At 51.2% G+C, this 18,594-nt stretch overlaps 3 protein-coding genes across 3 annotated transcripts; 1 reads left to right on the top strand and 2 right to left on the bottom strand.

Moving 5' to 3' along the window:
• Positions 1-3,040: 3,040 nt before the first annotated feature.
• On the top strand, positions 3,041-6,874 carry N7473_012182 (non-ribosomal peptide synthetase; the record flags this gene model as incomplete). Its single annotated transcript, XM_057158121.1, has 1 exon — positions 3,041-6,874. One exon carries the CDS (start codon positions 3,041-3,043, stop codon positions 6,872-6,874), a length of 3,834 nt encoding a protein of 1,277 aa, XP_057003971.1.
• A 2,068-nt stretch (positions 6,875-8,942) lies between these two features.
• Positions 8,943-10,234, bottom strand: N7473_012183 (uncharacterized protein; the record flags this gene model as incomplete). Its single annotated transcript, XM_057158122.1, has 2 exons — positions 8,943-9,860; positions 9,977-10,234. The coding sequence occupies 2 exons, from the start codon at positions 10,232-10,234 to the stop codon at positions 8,943-8,945; spliced, it is 1,176 nt and encodes a 391-aa protein (XP_057003972.1).
• Positions 10,235-15,981: 5,747 nt separating this feature from the next.
• N7473_012184 (Zn(II)2Cys6 transcription factor) lies at positions 15,982-18,405 on the bottom strand (the record flags this gene model as incomplete). The annotated part of the gene is made up of 1 exon (XM_057158123.1): positions 15,982-18,405. One exon carries the CDS (start codon positions 18,403-18,405, stop codon positions 15,982-15,984), a length of 2,424 nt encoding a protein of 807 aa, XP_057003973.1.
• Positions 18,406-18,594: the final 189 nt, after the last annotated feature.

Genomic DNA, 18,594 nt, shown 5'->3' on the forward strand with positions numbered 1-18,594 from the left:
CAAAATTTTATGGGGTATGTCTACTTTTAACCACGGAGAATTCCTTCCAAGAAAAGCTCGTATTCCGGGGATATTAGTTGCATGCCAAGAATTAAAGACGGCACAGGCTGTGCTGGTTTGGGTTGTCCCTGCTTTCCCGTCCAATAAAACCCCAGTCAAGAGGAAAGCACAGGCCTAGGCGCAGGGTGTTTGGGGCATTACGAGAGGACGAGCGCTTCCCCTTGGAGGTCCACCGAGGCTGAAGAACACGAGGTGATCAGCAAGGGTGGCCACTCTGTCCAGCTCATTATCAAGCAACTTCGCCTAAGTTATTCAGGAGTCATCGCAAAAATACAGAGTCGCGTTGCCGACTTGATGGTAGTCATAAGGGACAATCTATGGGATGTTAATTAATATGCCATAGCTACATGTCGAGATCGGCGAGTCGGTAGGCTTGGTCAAGTCCATTGTGTCTGGTCAGTCCTTGATCCAGGCACAGCGAAGTCTCATGCATATACGGAGTCAAGAAGGTTGCATTACTTAATACCTCGTGATTGACATTCATATTGCCAACATGACATGAGGCTCATATTTCCCTCCCAGCATCATTGGCAGCCCCCGTAATGTGGCTGTCCCGATGAGCTATTAGATCCAATCAGGAAGGTCCCGAGTTTAGAATCAACCTAGCGTGCTTGAATACGGACTTTATTATTAGATGTCACAGTAAGGAGCCTAGTAGACACTGGTCGGCTTTTCCCTAAGTTCCATCTTTCGGAAATATCAAGACATAATTTTCGGATGCTTAAATTATGGGTCAAGCCACTGGTCCCCACGCTACCTTTCTTTTCCAAAGTTGAGGAAGAGCCCCGTCAGTCTTGAAAAATCATTCATGGTTCTAGATTTCGATTCAATGTCCAGAAGACGCTAGAACGCCTGCCCTTGATCTTGCTTAAGGTTCTCACGCTCTCCCCCCACATTTGAAACGATAGGTCATTGCTCCTGGGTCATCATCATTTACTAGCTTTCTCGAAGTTTGAAAGAAGAAAAAGTGAAATAAGCATAAATAGAAGTCTTGCTTTTCTAAGCTTCAGCTTCTTTGAACGTCGGTTTTTGACAGAGCTGAGTGAAATCTTCCAACCCATACCTAGTCCTGCCAATTCGGGTACAGACCCGAGCATAAAGCTTAGGCCTAGAAGGTGGGTTTCATAACCTTGGACCTAATCTCAGTTCTAACAGTAGATGATTTCTAACTTGAGTCGGTAAGAGGTCTCGTGTGGTGTGCTTGGTGTAATGGATGATACCCACTGGAGGCGTCACTAGCCGTTGAGTCTAGGAGGCTCAGAATATATTTTTGAGAATAAACTATCCCAATTGCCGACGAGTAATTACTTCAACATGCCTAAGATAGGCCTCACCCGGGATAAGTTGATCCACGATAGTCAATACTTAGTCCTGAGTTGAACACAATAGGCACTACCTTTGTTCTCTGTCGTATAGAGTCTGAGAATCTGGAAAACTACAATGTAGAAGAGAATGACAAGAAGGGACCTGGCCCGAGCGCAGGGTTCTCATGGAAGAACACGTGCTCCACGAGATCGGAGAATCGGCGGAGTCTCGGCAAAACCGAGCCATCAGAGCCTGGAATGAAGATGCATGAAACTATCCAGTCAAGGCGGTCAAAATCATGACTCGCCAAAGAGTCCAAAAGATAGCCGACGAGAAAGACCACGAGAGAAACAAATGGAAGGCGCCAAAAGCGGCAAGCCCGGGCTAACCCGACTAACAACTAACCCGACGGGGTCCAAGCAAGCAAGCGACCGTCGACTAAACGGGCCAAAAGGGCTGCAGCATCCATGCATCATGCAGACGCCGGGGCCAACAGGCCAACCAGCATTTATATACGGGATCGCCTATATCGGCCAAAGAACCTTTCATCACGCGACATTAATAATGTCCACACTAACAGGAAAAGACACCGTGGCGATGAATGATGATGATGATGGTGTTAAAAACTGTTGGGAACCACAGACACTTTCACATGCAAAGTTCCCCTCTTTTTCAAGTGGGGCAGACACGGGGGTTGACGGGTCTACAGAGAACAATTTGGACTGATTCAAGGACCAAAAGGACACCTTTTTTATGGAGCAAATGTCTTGTCTACGCGGGGCATTCCATCAGCATCTAAACAGTACGAGGGAAAAGTATCCAGAAGAATGACCATGTACTCCGACCAGCCTAGGAAAGCCACTCGTGCATCCGATCCTAGGGCGATCGGACGAGGCCCTAGCAAGTTTAGCAAGTTAAAGAGCGATATAGGCAATGAAGAGGATAAATATAGTGCCACCGGGACAGGTTCAGGGACAGATGGGTGGTCTTTAGGGAATTCATTGGTTCTCGATAAGAAGTTTAGCTCTGGTCCATTCCAAGGTTGCGTGGGCTAGACGGGCAGCCATTTACAGTCTGATTGGTCTCATTCCCGGTAGCTTAGCTGACTGTTCTTGATCTTGGACACTTTGAGTAAAGATTAAAATATTTAATATTCAATTTTGATCGAATTGATTCTGTTGAGAACAAAAGGTGGGTAGGGCAAAGCAAGGTCACAGAGCCATTGATCCATAGTTAGGGAATAAGGACCTGGCCGTTTTCCCCGTTCGGGCCAGCCTCTTGGCTGCTTCGTTTGGGTTTAGCTGTCCTGAGCTATTTCTCCATTCTCCAGCTCTTTTTTTTTCTTTCTCTGGGTCTGGTGGTCTCTTTCCTTCTTTCCATTTCAGTGTGCCTCTTTGCGAACCTTCCACCAGCATCGAGGAAGACAGACAGTGTGGTCCAAACACCCATGACCAGATCCCTCCGCAGGCAATCCTGGTAGTCATCGACGAGGACCCAACCCAATACCGAACGCCGGCGTCATTTTTGCTTTTTGGCATACGACTTTTGTCGTCCGAGACCGAACTCGCCAGTCCAACATTCTTTCCTACCTCCTCACGAATATCTGTGAATAGTGAACCTGGAGAACTTCCTACAATCCTAGAAACCCTCATCTTGGGAAACATTCGAGATCAACATGGCTTTTATCGACATCGGCAAGGATCTGCCGACCCTGTTTAAACAACAAGCGCAGGCGACGCCTGATGCCATCGCCCTGGAAGATGACGCCATCACATACACCTATGGGCAACTCGACAGCGAGGTCGAAGCGCTCGCTAGTCGGTTGCGCCTGTTTGGCGTCAGTCGGGACTCGCTCGTCGGCGTGCTCCTGCCTCGCAGTGCTCACTATGTGATTGCCTGCTTGGCAGCTCTGCGCGCTGGCGGTGCCTTCCTCGTGCTGGAGTTGGCTTATCCCGCGGGTCTGCTGGCGGACGTCATCAGCGATGCCAACCCCGCTGTGGTGATCACCCACCAGAGCGAGGTCGAGAAGGTCAAGGCGCAATGCCCACTGATTGTCCTGGATAAGCCAGCGGAAGAGATTAATGGCCATGCTAAAGAGGCAGCTCCTCTACCGGCTGAAGACGATTTGGATCGTCTAGCCTTTGTCTCGTACTCGTCGGGCACGACGGGAAAGCCCAAGGGTATTGCGAACCCACAGCGGGCTCCCGTACTCTCGTACAACTTGAGATTCGGTGTACAGGACCTGCAGCCGGGGGACCGAGTGGCCTGCAATGTCTTTTTCATTTGGGAGATGCTGCGTCCACTGCTACGAGGTGCTACTGTCGTGGCGGTGCCCGACGATGCCAGTTATGACCCGGCCGCGTTGGTGGACCTACTGGCCACCAAACGAGTCACAGAGACTCTCATGACCCCTACTCTGCTAGCGACCGTTCTCGCTCGCTATCCTCAAATTGCCGCTCGCCTACCCGAGCTGCGTACTCTCTGGTTGAACGGCGAGGTGGTGACCACCGACCTCGCCCGCAAGGCCATCAAAGCCCTCCCCAATACCCGCCTCCTCAACTGTTATAGCGCTTGTGAAACCCACGAAATTGCGTGCGGAGATATCCGCGAAGTTATCGACACCGAGTCTCTCTACTGCCCGGTGGGTGCTCCTCTCGACCCTGCACACACATACATTCTGGATGAGAGTGGACAAAAGGTCGAGGCGGGCACGGCAGGTGAACTCTTCATTGGAGGAGATCTGCTGGCGCGGGAATACCTCAACCTCCCCGAGACCACTGCCAAAGCATTCATGCCTGACAAGTTCGATTCCACGCCCGGTGCGCGCATGTATCGAACGGGTGACTTGGCCCGCAAGTTGCCTTCGGGCCTTCTGGAAATCACTGGTCGTGTCGGCTCGATGATCAAGCTCCGCGGCTACTCAGTGGTGCCGGCCAAGGTTGAGAGTGATATCTGCCAGTATCTGGCAGTGAGCCATTGCGCTGTGGTTGCGCATGGCGAGGGACTGGAGCGCCAGCTAGTTGCATACATCGTGGCTGATAAGGAGGCTGCTGGCGAGCGCCCAGCAGTGGAGATCAACGAGACTGGACACAGCCCCGCGGCCCGTCGCATTCTCGAGCCCTACCTTGCTCACTACATGATCCCTGCTTTGTGGGTTGAATTGGGTGAGTTGCCAACGCATGAAGTGTCTGGCAAGGTCGATCTCAAGAGTCTCCCTCCACCTCGCAGCGCCAGCCCCAGCGGTAGCGATCAGACGGTCGACAAGGATCCCATTGGAATCAACGACATTGCCGCGATCTGGGCCACCGTCTTGAAAACATCCAAGACTCTCCTCAAGCCCGAGGATAACTTCTTCGACCTTGGTGGTCACTCTCTGTCTCTGGCTGACTTGGCCTCGCGACTTTCCAGGCATTTTGGATTCCGCGTCCCCATCCCCCGTCTTGCAGATAACACGACCCTGGCTGGTCACTTGGAGACTGTGCGCGCTGTCAGAGATGGCCACACTGCTGCCGTGCAAGCAGACCTCCCAGCCGTCTTGCTGGCTGATTCCACTTTGGACGAGGATATCAAGCCTCCTGCCAATGCATCCATCACTTCGATCGCCGAAGCGAACACCGTGCTCTTAACTGGCGCGACCGGTTTCTTGGGCGCTTTCTTGCTCAGCGATCTGCTTGAAAACACATCCGCTAAGATCATCTGTCTCGTGCGTTTCACTGATCCGGAAGACGATGACCAGGCTGGAGGTGTAGCCCGTATCCGCCGAAACTTGCTAGACTTGGGCCTCTGGCGCGACACCCTAATGGAGCGTGTCGAGATCCTTCCGGGTAACTTGTCTCGTCCTCACTTTGGATTGTCCTCTGAGGCATTCGATGAGCTTGCAGGCCGTGTTCAAGTCATTGTTCATGCCGCTGCTACCGTTAACCTGGTCTACCCCTATGCTGCGCTGCGCGGAGCCAACATCGGCGGAACTCGGGAGATTCTCCGTCTGGCATCCAAGGGTGGTGCTACGGTGCAGTACGTCTCTACTAATGGTGTCTTGCCGCCATCTGGTGAGAACGGCTGGTCCGAGAATACCATGATGGATGTGAAGGACGTTCCCACCAAGTTGCTGGATGGTTACGGCCAAACCAAGTGGGTGGCTGAGCAACTCGTCCTCAAGGCTGGTGAGCGTGGCCTGCCTGTCAAGATCCACCGTTGCGGTACTATCAGCGGTCACAGTCTGACGGGTTCTGCTAATGCATGGGATCTTCTGACTGCATTGATCGTCGAGTCAATCCGCCTCGGCTATGCTCCAGAGGTCGAGGGCTGGCGTGCAGAGATGACTCCTGTGGACTTTGTCAGTAAATCGATCGTCCACCTTTCCACACAGACCCAGGCCGACCAGACCGTCTTCCATCTGGGCGACCCTAACCCTGTCAACACCCGCTCCGTGTTTGAGAACTTGAAGGAGCTTGGCTATCCCACGCAACCCCTTTCCTGGGATGAGTGGGTGGCATTGTGGTTTGAGAAGCGAGGCACGACCAAGGGTGGTGATGGTTCCTTCACTGTTGATATTCTGCGCAGCGGTATGCCGACGGTGGAGTTCCTCCGCGGCATTGTCGTTCTCGATAACTCATTAACCAGGCCATTCCGGGCGGTTGTGGAGCGACCCAAGGTGGATAGTCTGCTACTGGAGACCTACACTCGCCATTGGTTTGCGCGTGGATGGCTTCCCCGGGCTCCTTCCCGTCAGAATGCTCTCCACCGCGCGGTGCAGCTCACCAAGAAAGGGCCACTCAGCGGCCAGGTCGCTGTCGTCACTGGTGCATCCTCCGGCATTGGTGCCGCTGTGGCCGAAGCTCTGGCCAAGCAGGGCTGCTCTGTCGCCCTGGGCGCCCGCCGCAAAGATGTCCTGGAGTCTGTCAAGCGCAAGGTCGAGTCTCACGGTGTTAAGTGTATTATCGTCTCAACAGACGTCACCAACAAAGCCCAGACGGAAGCGCTTATTCAGGCCGCCAATGACGAGCTCGGCCCAGTCGACATTCTCGTTGCCTGTGCTGGTGTGATGTATTTCACCATGATGGCCAACGTCCAGACAGACGAGTGGGAGCGCACCGTCGACGTCAACTGCAAGGGTATCCTCAACTCTCTATCATCCACCGTTCCCGGCATGCTTTCTCGCGGCAAGGGTCACATCGTAGCCATCTCCTCCGACGCAGGCCGCAAGGTCTTCCCCGGTCTGGGTGTCTACTCTGCCAGCAAGTTCTTCGTCGAGGCAACTTTGCAAGCTCTTCGTCTCGAGACAGCTGGCATGGGTCTGCGAGTTACTAGCATTCAGCCTGGTAACACGTCCACGCCGCTGCTGGGCATGTCTACTGATGCCGAGGCCGTGAAGAAATACGGAGAGCCCTCTGGCGCGAAGATCCTCGAGCCTGCTGATGTGGCGAACTCGATTGTGCATGCGTTGTGCCAGCCAGAGTATGTCTCTGTTAATGAGATTTTGGTTGAGCCTCGCGATGAGCCTATTTAATTGCTCTCTATTTATTGAGGTTATATGAACTATTTACGAATATGAGATCTAGCTAGATATTGTTTTGTTGATTGTCTTGATTTGATGACTGCATCACAACCATAATAGAATGAGGCGACTTGCTTTGATTTTACATACTACATTCGAAAGAAGTTAAATAGACTTGTATACATCATGGCCTTAGTGACTGTATATGCATTTTGTATCTCCGTACAGTAGTATGTATAGAGATAAGATTCTTTAAAAATAGACCGTCCAGTCATAACCCTCCATCCCATGCACATGTCTTCATACTCGACATTCTAGAAGCAGAATCACTGCATCTGCAGCGTCAGCATCAGCATCAGCATCAGCACCATAAGCATTGGCATAAGCACGATAATCTCACCCCTCCCCCTCCTCTTCTCATACAACTACTGTAATCAGTAATCCCATCCCATTAATTATTCATCCATACATTCACTGGGCAATGATTAACCACCCATCTTCCATTCCACTCACCCACATTATAACCACACAACAACCTTCACCACTCCCTAATAGGATCGCCACACCCAATTACTCCGCCCAACTCCAGCCCAGGCCCCAAATCAACCAACCACCAAATACGTCCACCGTCTAGTAGGTTCTTGGTAAGTTACCTACCCCTCCCGTCCCACCGGAACCACCCAAACACCCCCTGCCCCGCGGCACCAACGCTCATAATCAACCACTCAGCATCACCTTCACACCCGTCACCATGCAAGTTCTATGCAGACGCCCGGACCCCTTCTTGTCTAAGTACCGACTACGGCGCAGAGGGGGGGGAGGGGTGACATCAGATGTGCCGTCATTGGCGGGGTTAGTACCTGCTTTTCTATTGCTGACGGGGATAGATGTGGATTGGATAGTAGGCCAGGGTTATGATGTATGTGCAGGGAAGGCAAGCGCCGTGTGCATGGTGTAAGGTTGCGTTGGGTGCTTATGGCGCGTATGTTGGGCGGGATTGTGACGTCTCACATGTACATAGGCATACAGGATTTACAGGATTTGATCGTGCCGGGAGTTGAATGTGTTGGATAGAAGGGAGTTGGGGGGGTTGGGTTTCTTTTCCCTTTGTAGACTAGAATAGATAAGGAGATTATGTACGAGAGATACGACTACACGTGGAAATAAGATGACGTGCATGATAAGCGCAGATAAAGAGAGTATTGAATTCAAGTTTTAAAATTCAAGGTCTAAGGCAGATGGTAATGGCTTTTGAATTAAACGAGTGGATATCTTGTGGCCTGTTCGGACGAGAGGGGCTGCTGAGGTCGTAGTTTCGCTATATACAACCCTATTCCTCCGACCTCAACAGAGTCGCCAACAGGCGAGAAGTAAAGGAAAGAAAGAGATAAACAGAAATCAGGCCACAAGATCAAAATTAAGGAAAGAGGTGTGTGACAAAGGAAAAAGTTAATCCAAAAGCCTGATAGGAGAAAAAGAAATCGCGAGATGGTATCACCAAAGACAGAATGACACGAGCATCAACGACAACAGAAATAAAGCGCAAGAGCATGGATAGATAACGCCATGCCGGGTAATATAAAAGAAAAAAAAGAGTAAGACGCCGCCCTGAGAGGGAAACGAGAACGAAGTGGTAAATGCAGGATAAAATGAGGCGCCGAAACCATGAGCTTTTTTGAGAGGGAGGGAGATGGAGGTGGAGGTTGTAGAGGAGGATGAGGATAATCACCACCGACTGGGTGATGAAAAAAAGAGCTGCCGATTGATCCAAATAAGCACCGATTGATCCAAAATAAGCAGAGACGCAGACGCAAAAATAAAGCGGCCATTGTAATGAGGAAACCCAGCCAGTGCCAGTAACCCATCGCGCTGCAAATGCAATTCAACCAGAGTATCAAATGCTCTCCAGTAATAGAAAACAGAAAAGGAAGAAAAAAACAGACGAGAAAAAGCCCCAAATGTCGGTTATGAAATCACTCTTCTCATGGCAGAAGAAAGGATGTCGAACGAAGAAGCCGGTAATGCTGATAGATTGTCTCTTTCCCGGTATTTTGTGGATGTATGATGATTTTCTGATCATCTATTTCGCCGACGGCCGACGCAGAATATCTTCGCAATTAGCGTCGAACCGCATATTCCACAACCGGATACTATTCATCAGCTTCTCCGTATTCTCAAGCTCGCGATCACGGCCAAAAATCGAGTCGACAAACTCGCACCCCGCATTGCGACCCATAGAAACCTGCCCTTTGCCACTTTCCCGCTTGGCCGCCTTCCACATGAACATCTCACAAGCCTTGAGCAGCTTCTTGAATCGGTTCCAGAGGCGGTCGCCACTTTCGAGGAAATCCTCGACAATATCTTGCGCGTCGGGACTCTGGATTCGTGGGAGACACTCGTCGGCACGCTTGACCTTGCCGGCGAGTTTGATCAGGAGGAGCCACAAGTCGCCGGCGACATCGGCCATGGGGGTTGATGCGCCGTGGTGGAAAACCGTCCAGTCGTAGATCCACTTGCCGAGGGAGTTGGCATCGAAGACGCTGCCGAGCAGGATGATGGGAGCTTCAGTCGGGTCCCAGTTCTTGGTCGAGTAGCCGGGTGGAATACCGGCGCGCTCGGCGTCTTCCTCGGTGGCAACGGGTGGCGGTTTCGAAGACGGCGGTGCTGGCTTGGGCTTGGATGGTGTACGGGTGGAGGTGGACTGGCGACGGGCGCGGGAGCGACGAGCTGATTCGATGTCCTCGTGGTTAGGAGCCTGGGTGAAGTAAAAGTGAGAATCAGCGGCTGACGATTTGCGGTAAGAGGTCGACGCGGTTCGACGATGCTGGCCGGGGCCATCTCGCGGCGTGGAGGTTTGGGCAGCAGCTGCTGGGGGACGGCCATGGCGGGCTGGGCGAGGCTGAGGCTGGGCCTCGTGCGGCGGCGGCTGCATCTTGTGGAAAGAGGCATGGTGCGGAGTATCAAAAGCATCAGCCACATCGACAAAGATGGGCGGTTGCTGTGATGACGGATGGAAACCAAATTTGAAGCCGGTGCCGGCGCCTAGGCCATCCCCGCAGGATGCCCCGTCGTACGGGAGCGACGGTGCTTGGGTCCCGCAAAAGAAGCACTTACATGATCGTGCTTGCGCGACGGGATGCCATATTCGGGCGTTGCCTCGTAGTAAGACTGTGGGTAGGTCGAGTGCCAGCCGGGCTCCTTGGTGGTGGCCGTGTAGCTGGCCTTGCGGGTGTGTCGTCGCGAGGTACCTCGTGGCGAAGCGTATGCGTTGGCATACTGAGAGGCATACTGCGCGTAGTATTGCGATGTTGGAGGAGACTGAGTGTAGTCGTAGGTCGACCACCCCTGGGGTGGACTGGAGTAATGATACATTATCGAGATCGAACGAGCATCGGCAACAGGCGAACGCAGACTGATATATAGAGTGATTCGATATAAGGCGATATCAAGTCGTGAGTTGTTCGGAGTGATATTCGCCCGTTGGGTTCGCGCTAGGAGGTGGCGATAATGACGAGTAAACGGAGTAAGACGTTAAGTCCAAAAGAGATATGACTCCCCAAGAATAAACCGGACCGAAATGAAACCAGTTAAGACAAGAAGAACCAAGTCAAGTCGAAAAATCAGACGCAAAATGAACAATAGCAAAAACAGAAACCGATCAACCCAGATATATTATACAGGATATCGTGCGCAAAGAGCAAAACGACGCCGAAGGGTGAAAGCAAGTCCCAATATGTTTTTTGAGTAGGACCGTCACCGTGGTACGGTTTCCGATCGGAGAGAGGAGGAGGGTTGAAGCTGAATGTGCCGAGAGTGCATTTGAACGTTGTTCGGTCTGAACCAGACAGACGCGAAAGGGGTCGAGGTTGGCGGACGAAGCAGGTATGAAGCCTAGCGAAGTCGTAGATATTGGTTAGATCTCGGGTTTGTCGAGATCCAGGGGTATCTTGTCGTAGTATGAAGGACTCGATAAACCACGAGTCTAGTCTCAGTCAAGTTTGTGAAAACTTCCCGGTATATGGGGGAAGAGGGAAGAGGTGGAAGAATGATAACCGAGAGAAGGAGGAGGGGAAGATGGAAGTGAGAGTGTGTGTGTGTTTTGTGGATTCGGGGGAACAAAGTGGAGATGTGGAAAATTTCCAAGGGAGAGCGATGGATCCCAGGGAGGTCAGCACCCGCTTAGGAGGCGTTTTTTTTTCTGGGTCTTTTTTCTGGATCTTTTTTGGGGGCTTTGGGACCTTTGGGTGCCTGTTGGTTGGACTGGAGTGCCAATCAGGGAGGCCAGGTCCGCCGGGGTTGTGCAGTTTGGCGTTATGGGAAGTGGCAATAGCAAGGATTATTTACCGGTATTCGGATTTCCTGGGAAAAGTACCAAAAATGCTCAGCAGAGAAATGAGATAATGATGATTTACCTAGTACAAAAGAGGGTGACCATCCTTCTTATACTTCCCTCGACAGATATCCCAGATATGCTCAAGGTTTGATATTGATGCCCCATGACACTAACTATGACTCAACTCGACCTAACAGCAATCATTCTGATCTTATAAACAGTCCAGTTTCTCAACAAACAATCTATCAAAGTTGCTCTTTCCCCTCTCCTCCCACAGCCTGTCCACAGGGCTACCCCTCAGGCTAGTCCAGATGGAGACATCTCAACCTCACAACTAACACCCTAGATACGACACCAGCATCTGCGCTTGCTGACTGGGTCTCTCTCTGCTCGTTATGCCCGCTTGACCTTCGGGCACCAGCCAACTGCAGGCTTAGATAGTTGGGATCGCGACACAGACACAAGGCAGATACCTGACGATGACTCTAACTAAGAAATCGGAATGACTCGATGACCATCATTGATCTATATTTTGCACCATGAAAAAAGATCCAGATGGGGCGGCTGATGTCGCCACTAAATACACCCAGCACCCAGCCCGTACTGATATACTGCCCTATTGGCCCAGCTAGATTTAGTGCATCCAAATATCAACCACTAGACAGCGTGTCGAGATCTTGTTGGATAGGGGAATCGGTCGCCCATGTGCCGGTCTTCCAGAAACCATGGGTACTACATCGATGGGCCATGTCACCCTGTACAGCTCAACTTTACATGAACACCCGGGTAGACAACTCGCTACAGGACTTTTTTTTGGAAAGTAAACTACGGCATGTTGGGTGCAGAAGGTTGGAAAGTAGTCCAGTCCTCGTAGTTATTGAAAACCTGACCTGCCCAACATGAGCCTCAGCACCACCCAACTAACTCTACATACATCATGTATGATGTACTGTATGTCGGTATGTTGGTATATGTCGGTATAAGCAAACGTGCAGACATACCAGAGCACAGCACCTGAACACCCAACTCTTCTAGTCGTTGAAGATATCCATTTGGTTCCATGGTTGGCTCGCGGCAACTCGATCGCATCCAGTCAGTTTTCAACGGGCGGTCCCGTCTCGTCCAGCGGTTCTGACTCCACAGACCCATTTCTCAAACCGCTATCTCGTTGGGTGTCCACTATACAGAGCACGTTGCCATGGCAAGAACAAAGGAACTAATTAACCAATTTTACCCTTAGAACAAAAGAACCAACTCCATCTAGCTTTCTTATTGACACACACACAAACCTAGATACTACTTGTTGGGCAACATCACGGACCACGCATGGGCTTTACCGCTGCGAGGTCGCTGGGCAGCAATTTGGGCCAAAACGGGGTTTGATGGAGACGGGTTTCGCAGACCGCAACTTGGAGGACAGTACTATATTAGTTGAGCCTATTGAGAGCCTAGACTTGAACTTATTTGTGTGGGATTTAAATATTCAAAATTGCTCAGCCCACTACAAAAATAGTGGTATTATCATGTGGTCAAATGGCCATGATGGTATGGGAGAACAGATGAAACTAAATAGACGGATAGTGGCGAATATCTCATAGACAGTGTCTCTCACACTTGATTGCTCGCATATAAGGTTTCATTTCACAATGTCATAGCAGTTCATCTTCATCATATGGATTACTCGGATGCAAGCATGAACCAATAACTCCAGTACAGTCATTGTTCACGTGGGTCAACCGCCAGTGCGACCGCACCAGTCCAGCCCTAAGCGACTCCCATACTAACGAGTTACGAGTCAGCCGGCTCGCCTAGAAGTAGATTGGCTACTTTGAAACCCCATCTCCGCCCATAGTTCAGGGCTATGACATCCAATACTAGGGTCCACTGCCAGACCTCACGAAGCAACCCTTGTGGATCAAACCACCCAACGAACCCTCATCCACACAAAGAACACTTATTCATGGGAACTACATACTGTAATCCAGTGAAAAACTCATACCAGAGCCTCATAATACCTGCTGACCACCCTCCCCTACGCTCACGCACCAACCGCAGGGATGAAATAAACAAAAAATAAAGCATGCAAATGCCCAAACGTCCAACCGCAATCCTTACAGAGGCCATCAAGGGCATTCCAGGACAAACCTGGGTATTCAATCAAGGGCTATGGACAGCGACCTTATGCGCTCTCATCTCACTGGTCAGTTCAATTTTCTCTACTATCGATGAGTCAAACCTTCGAGAAAATCCTGCCCCCCTTGAGTCTTGATTTCTTCCTAGGCAGCCAAACGGAGTATACGCCTGCGTCACCGGTAGGTATCGCCGATCAGTCATTGTCGCACATGGCGTCCATTTTTATTTTTTGCTTTTTTTCGGCTTTGTGAAACTAAAGTCTGATTGATTTATTGTCGTTATCTATTTTCTTGGTATTAAATTTTCTTGCTTTTGATATTGGTTCATTATCGTTCGGCCAGAACGGTGTGCGGCACTATCCATGTATACTGAGTACCTTAGACGGAGTACCCACGCCCGACATATCAACTCATTCACAAGTACGGAGGACTCTAGACTGTTCTTGTTCCTTCTTTTTTTTATTTCAAATCAACGCCGTCTATTATTAAAGAAACCGGCAAAGTAGTTACACACATAGCTGAACCAGGCACCCTCAGCTAGGAACACACAGCGCTGAAAACACTACCAACCTGAGCTCAGCCGGCCTGTCCTCCCGTGGAAGTACAGCCAGGCCTTCCAGAAAACGAGAATCAGACCTAACAAAGCCCCAGTCCCGCGGGCCGGTAGTCTGCAAGGCCCACCCACCCGCACCAGGAAACAGTCAGCGTGCACAGCAGGGGTTGATCACTCATTAATTCGGGTTAGTGGACCGCCGGGGAACGCAACAAAGAAGTTCAAACGGGGCTGCGCCAACCGGCTCGCTGCGGCCTCTAAGACGCATAGGGAGAGGAGCCTAGCGCATATCCGTCTTTCGTCCAGCCTCCCTTGGCATAGCCTAGATGCGAGTATGTAGGAACATCTGCTTGCACGAATCGGCATGGAGCCTGGCAGGTGCATTTTCCCTGTGTAGAGATGCAAGAAAGCTTTGATTATAAGTGATATCACAATGAATGTATCAGCGCTTATACATATGCACATCACAATGCGAACGAGGTTCTGCGACAGCCTTGGATTCTGGTAAGCTGACTACGGTACGTACTGTACTCCGTACTACCTTACTGTATAGCCCGTGTACTCCGTAGTGTAACAGGTCTTTGGGCAACCTCAATGAATCAATGACAGATTAATAGCTCGTTAAACTTTCTCCAATAGTATAATACAGAAAGAATTCAGGGGCACCAAATCCCGGGCGTGTCCATAAACACAGTCTATCTTTCTCGAACGGTCACAACTCGGAATCCAGTAATTATCAAGCCGCGATGGTCTATGCTCTGAAATTTTTAATTTCGCAATCCTGGTTGGTGTTTAATTAAAAGAAAAAACTCTGCGTGCACAATCCAATAGGACCGATTTCTCGGTGTCGATTTCCCACACATCTGATGAATCATTTTGATGGAAACACAGCACCCCTTGCTGGGAAATCAAAACAAAGCACAGTATGGGCTGGTCAGGTCTGAGTCGAGTCTCGAGGCAAACCTGGGAAGAAGTGATGGATGGATAGAGATGCGGCTCAAGAGTCAGACATCTTTTCCTTCTGAAATTTTGGAAATCAATAGCCAATTTCGAATGACTGTGCGTTGTGCGCGCATTGATCACATACCGCGCTGTGGCTGCCCTTACCCTGAACCCTAGCTCGTGGTCACATTCTGGAAGAGAAAAAAGGGGCTGTTGGAATCTTTTGCTCGGCTATAGTCATTAGCGAGAGTGTTTACTCGGTAAAGTATCGTGGGTAGAAAGGTGTGGTTGTATGGACTCATAAAGTAAATTGTCGATGTCTCGAGTCCGATGGAGTCGCTCTCCATAGAAGACAGCCACTGGAGCTGTTCGCGCCTATTGTGCCCCACACAAGCTCCGTCGTTGATGCACCCCAGACTTTAGAGCTGCTTTAGTCGGCTATGAGCTTCGTGACATTCTAAGTTTCTTCTACAAACGTTGGCTTGACAATGTAACATTTCCGGTCCTAGGAATAAAGTTTGAGGTATTTCTTGAATTGTTTCTAAGTTGAAGGAGTAGGGAAGTCGCAGGCATTGGCTGATGTATAACTACATATCTACCCCACAGAGCTAGAACATGACCAGAGAAATATATCTCCATCTTAGCCTCCGAGGGGCATAGATTACATCTGTCAGGAGCATGGTGACTAGGGCAGAGCCTATTCTTTCCCTTGTTTTCCAGTGTCCAATGGAGAATCACATTTCTTCAGAGCAGACTAAGGTGGAGGTATAGCTATGCTATTTGGGGGGATAGCTATGGTTCACAATTAAGGGCGTTGATTGATTCGGCACTCTTGTCTCTCTTCGGCACAATTATTGACTCTACTATGGTAGCAATATGTCACAAGCAGTGTCAACTGAAGATAAAGTATACAGTAGGTATGAGTAGAATGGTATCATATTCATCAAAGCTGCAAAGCTCCAAGCTCCACTCCGAGAACCTTATGGACGACCAAAAAAGCCATTCATCCAGTTCGACCAATCCGACCAGACAAATAACATGATCCAAAATTTCAACATAGAAAGGGTATTCACAAATTTTCCCTCTAATTACAAAGCCCGGAGAAAGATTCGAGTTGTGGGCTAGATCCAAAGAAATATAGACAGAGATCCAAAGCTATTTACACCACCATGTACTCTCCATCCCCCCGTTTAGCCTGCATCACGCGAGACCAACGGAAAACTTGTGACGGAGCTGGACTCCCATTACCATCCAGTGGCGGCGGGCCCATCTCAGACGGATACACGGGGTACGACGACTCGTCCGAGTGATCTGCCCAGATCCTTTCCAGCAGTTCCAGGCAGGAGAGGTTATTTACAAAGCCCGAGTCCTTGGAGATATCCTTACAGCGGGCGCGAATGGCAGCCCGATGATCTTCCTGTACGCATTCCGAGCCCACAATGAAGAGGGGCCAGAGGAGGTATACGTCTGATTGAACGGCGCAGAGACAGTGCATGGCGAGATGGACTAGATGTTGGATGCGTGGGTGTTGGGAGGGGAGGCTTGGTTCGGCGAGGCGTTCGCAGTAGAGAAGTGCGGCGTGTCGGAAACATTCGGAGATTTGGTAGATATCCTGGAGGTTCTCTGGGGCGACTTGGTATGATATCGAGGGGGTGGTGGGGGCGGGTATAAAGGTGTGTGGACTCCAGGATAGGTGTGAATTGGATAGAGGTGGAGAGGGGAAAGAGGCTTGAGCTGGTGGGTCGAATCGCCAGGATTCGAGGCGTTGTCGGAGCGAATACCATTCGGTCCAGAATGCGGCAGACGACGGTTTCCTAGCCTGATCGCTGCTCTGCGGGGGAGTAGGTATTGAGGAGCCATATGGTACGGACCCAGGGACAGCGCCGGGAGTGACGGTGTTCCAGCCAGGGAACACCATATTTGGAGGGAGAGATGCGGTGGGAGTGGTTACATCGGCAGGGCGAGACTCAGTCGGCTGTTGGTCCTGGCTGAGCAGATTCAGACGGCCGAGTTGAGAGATCAACTTGAACAAACGGCCATCACAGCCAGCCAGATTCTCGAGACCCCATTCTCCGTCGGTGATGGAGCTGATCTCCAAGCACTTCCCGCGAAGCTGCACATCACGATCATTCGTGGTCGCAGTCAAGGTATCAAACCACGAGAACATGCGAATAAACCACTTGAGATCGTCCGATATGATAGGAGAATGGCGCATGCGGATAGCGAGTAGTCGCGTGACTCCGGCAAACTGCGTCCGAAACTCGGCCACACCAGTATCGCAACCGTGAAACAGACAAAGAATCAGTAGCGTTGCTAATACCGAGTCCGACTGTCTGCGACGAGGGTCGGCCAGATCAGCATTCAAGGCCTTCACGGCCATTCCGCGATGGTGATTCTCTTCCCGAGCGTAACCCTCTGGAACTGAGATACCATATCGATCCTGGAATGCTTGGTCGGTCAGCGCTCGATGGGCCATCGAAGACATGCGTGCAGGCAAAGTTCGCTCGGTGGATGTATGATTTCGTTCCCGGCGCTGGCGCAGATTGCTTGTCGCCAATGTAGCAATTGCCTCTTGCAACGCGGGACTATCCTGAGCCAGGCGGAGAATTTGAATGCGGAAAGGATTTGAAGGAGTATCGAAGGCAACAATCATAGGGGCAATGACTTCGGCGAAATAACTGATCAGGTATCGTAGACGCGGGGTGCGCCCGACTGATCTTGCCAGAAGCATCTGCGAATATGACGGACTATGACCAGAATCCCACAGAATTGAGCGTTTATAGTCTTCTCGTTCATATTCCTCGTCCACATCTTGTGTTGGCGATGTCGCATTTGGGGCCGGCCAATTTTGGGCGACTGGCCACACGGGAGCGGTGAAATTGGCCTCGGGGCTCGAGGTCGGTGCATAGTGCATTGAGGCCTCTGAATTGATGCTAGGACTGGAGCGATTGGCGACTATTGGTCGATTAGGTAAAGGAAGCCCAGATATTTGGGGTGCCGCAGCCGAGATATTGGACCACGTATGTGGATCAGGCATGTCCATGGCCCATGACATGCCTGCTGGCATATCTGGGACCATCGCCATGGCGGATAGATGCCTCGGATCTGACTCAATGGAGTTCAGCACCGGCGCCTCCATCATGGGGGCAGTCATCCCGGTCAGAGGTACCGCAGCAGATAGCGGAGGCGGATTTGAAGGTATTTGCGACGAGGGCGGACTCTGGCTGCTCGATGCAGGTGCTTGCTGCGCTCCTTTGGAGCCACTCGCCGACGAATCCCCTTCCGCCTCCATGACAGGCAATTTCTGACCACGCAGCTTGCCTCGACTGGCAACTCCCACTCCCCATGTCAGGGTAGTCTTATATCCAGAGCATTCGCGACCCATCTCGAGGCACTGGGAGCAGTAGGGCCGGCGCCGGTCGCACCGAGCCCCTCGCTTGGCGCATGCAAAGCAGTCATCGGGAGCACCGCTCACGACGGTTCTCTTGCGGCGCTTTCGGATAGGTGCCGTGCTTGGCTCCGTCTTGCGGGATTTGCCCTTGGCCGCAGGTTCCCGAGTCTGGCGGGCCGGAGTCTCGGGCATTATGGGCGAGTTGAGGAGGATAGACCCTCGCGGGGCTCCATGGGTGGGAAGGCTTGCACCGGTCAGAGGAAAGGAGGCGTCGTCGGCCGCGGAGGAGGAGAAGAGACCGGGAGGCGAATGAGTGGCTTGCGCCAGGATCTGAGCCCTCGGCGATGACGGACTGGGATCTCGAAGGATGGCGATGGAGTG

This window comes from Penicillium subrubescens (genome assembly GCF_028828155.1).
Source record: "Penicillium subrubescens strain IBT 31985 chromosome Unknown utg000010l_segment0_segment0, whole genome shotgun sequence".
NCBI classification, from domain to species: domain Eukaryota; kingdom Fungi; phylum Ascomycota; class Eurotiomycetes; order Eurotiales; family Aspergillaceae; genus Penicillium; species Penicillium subrubescens.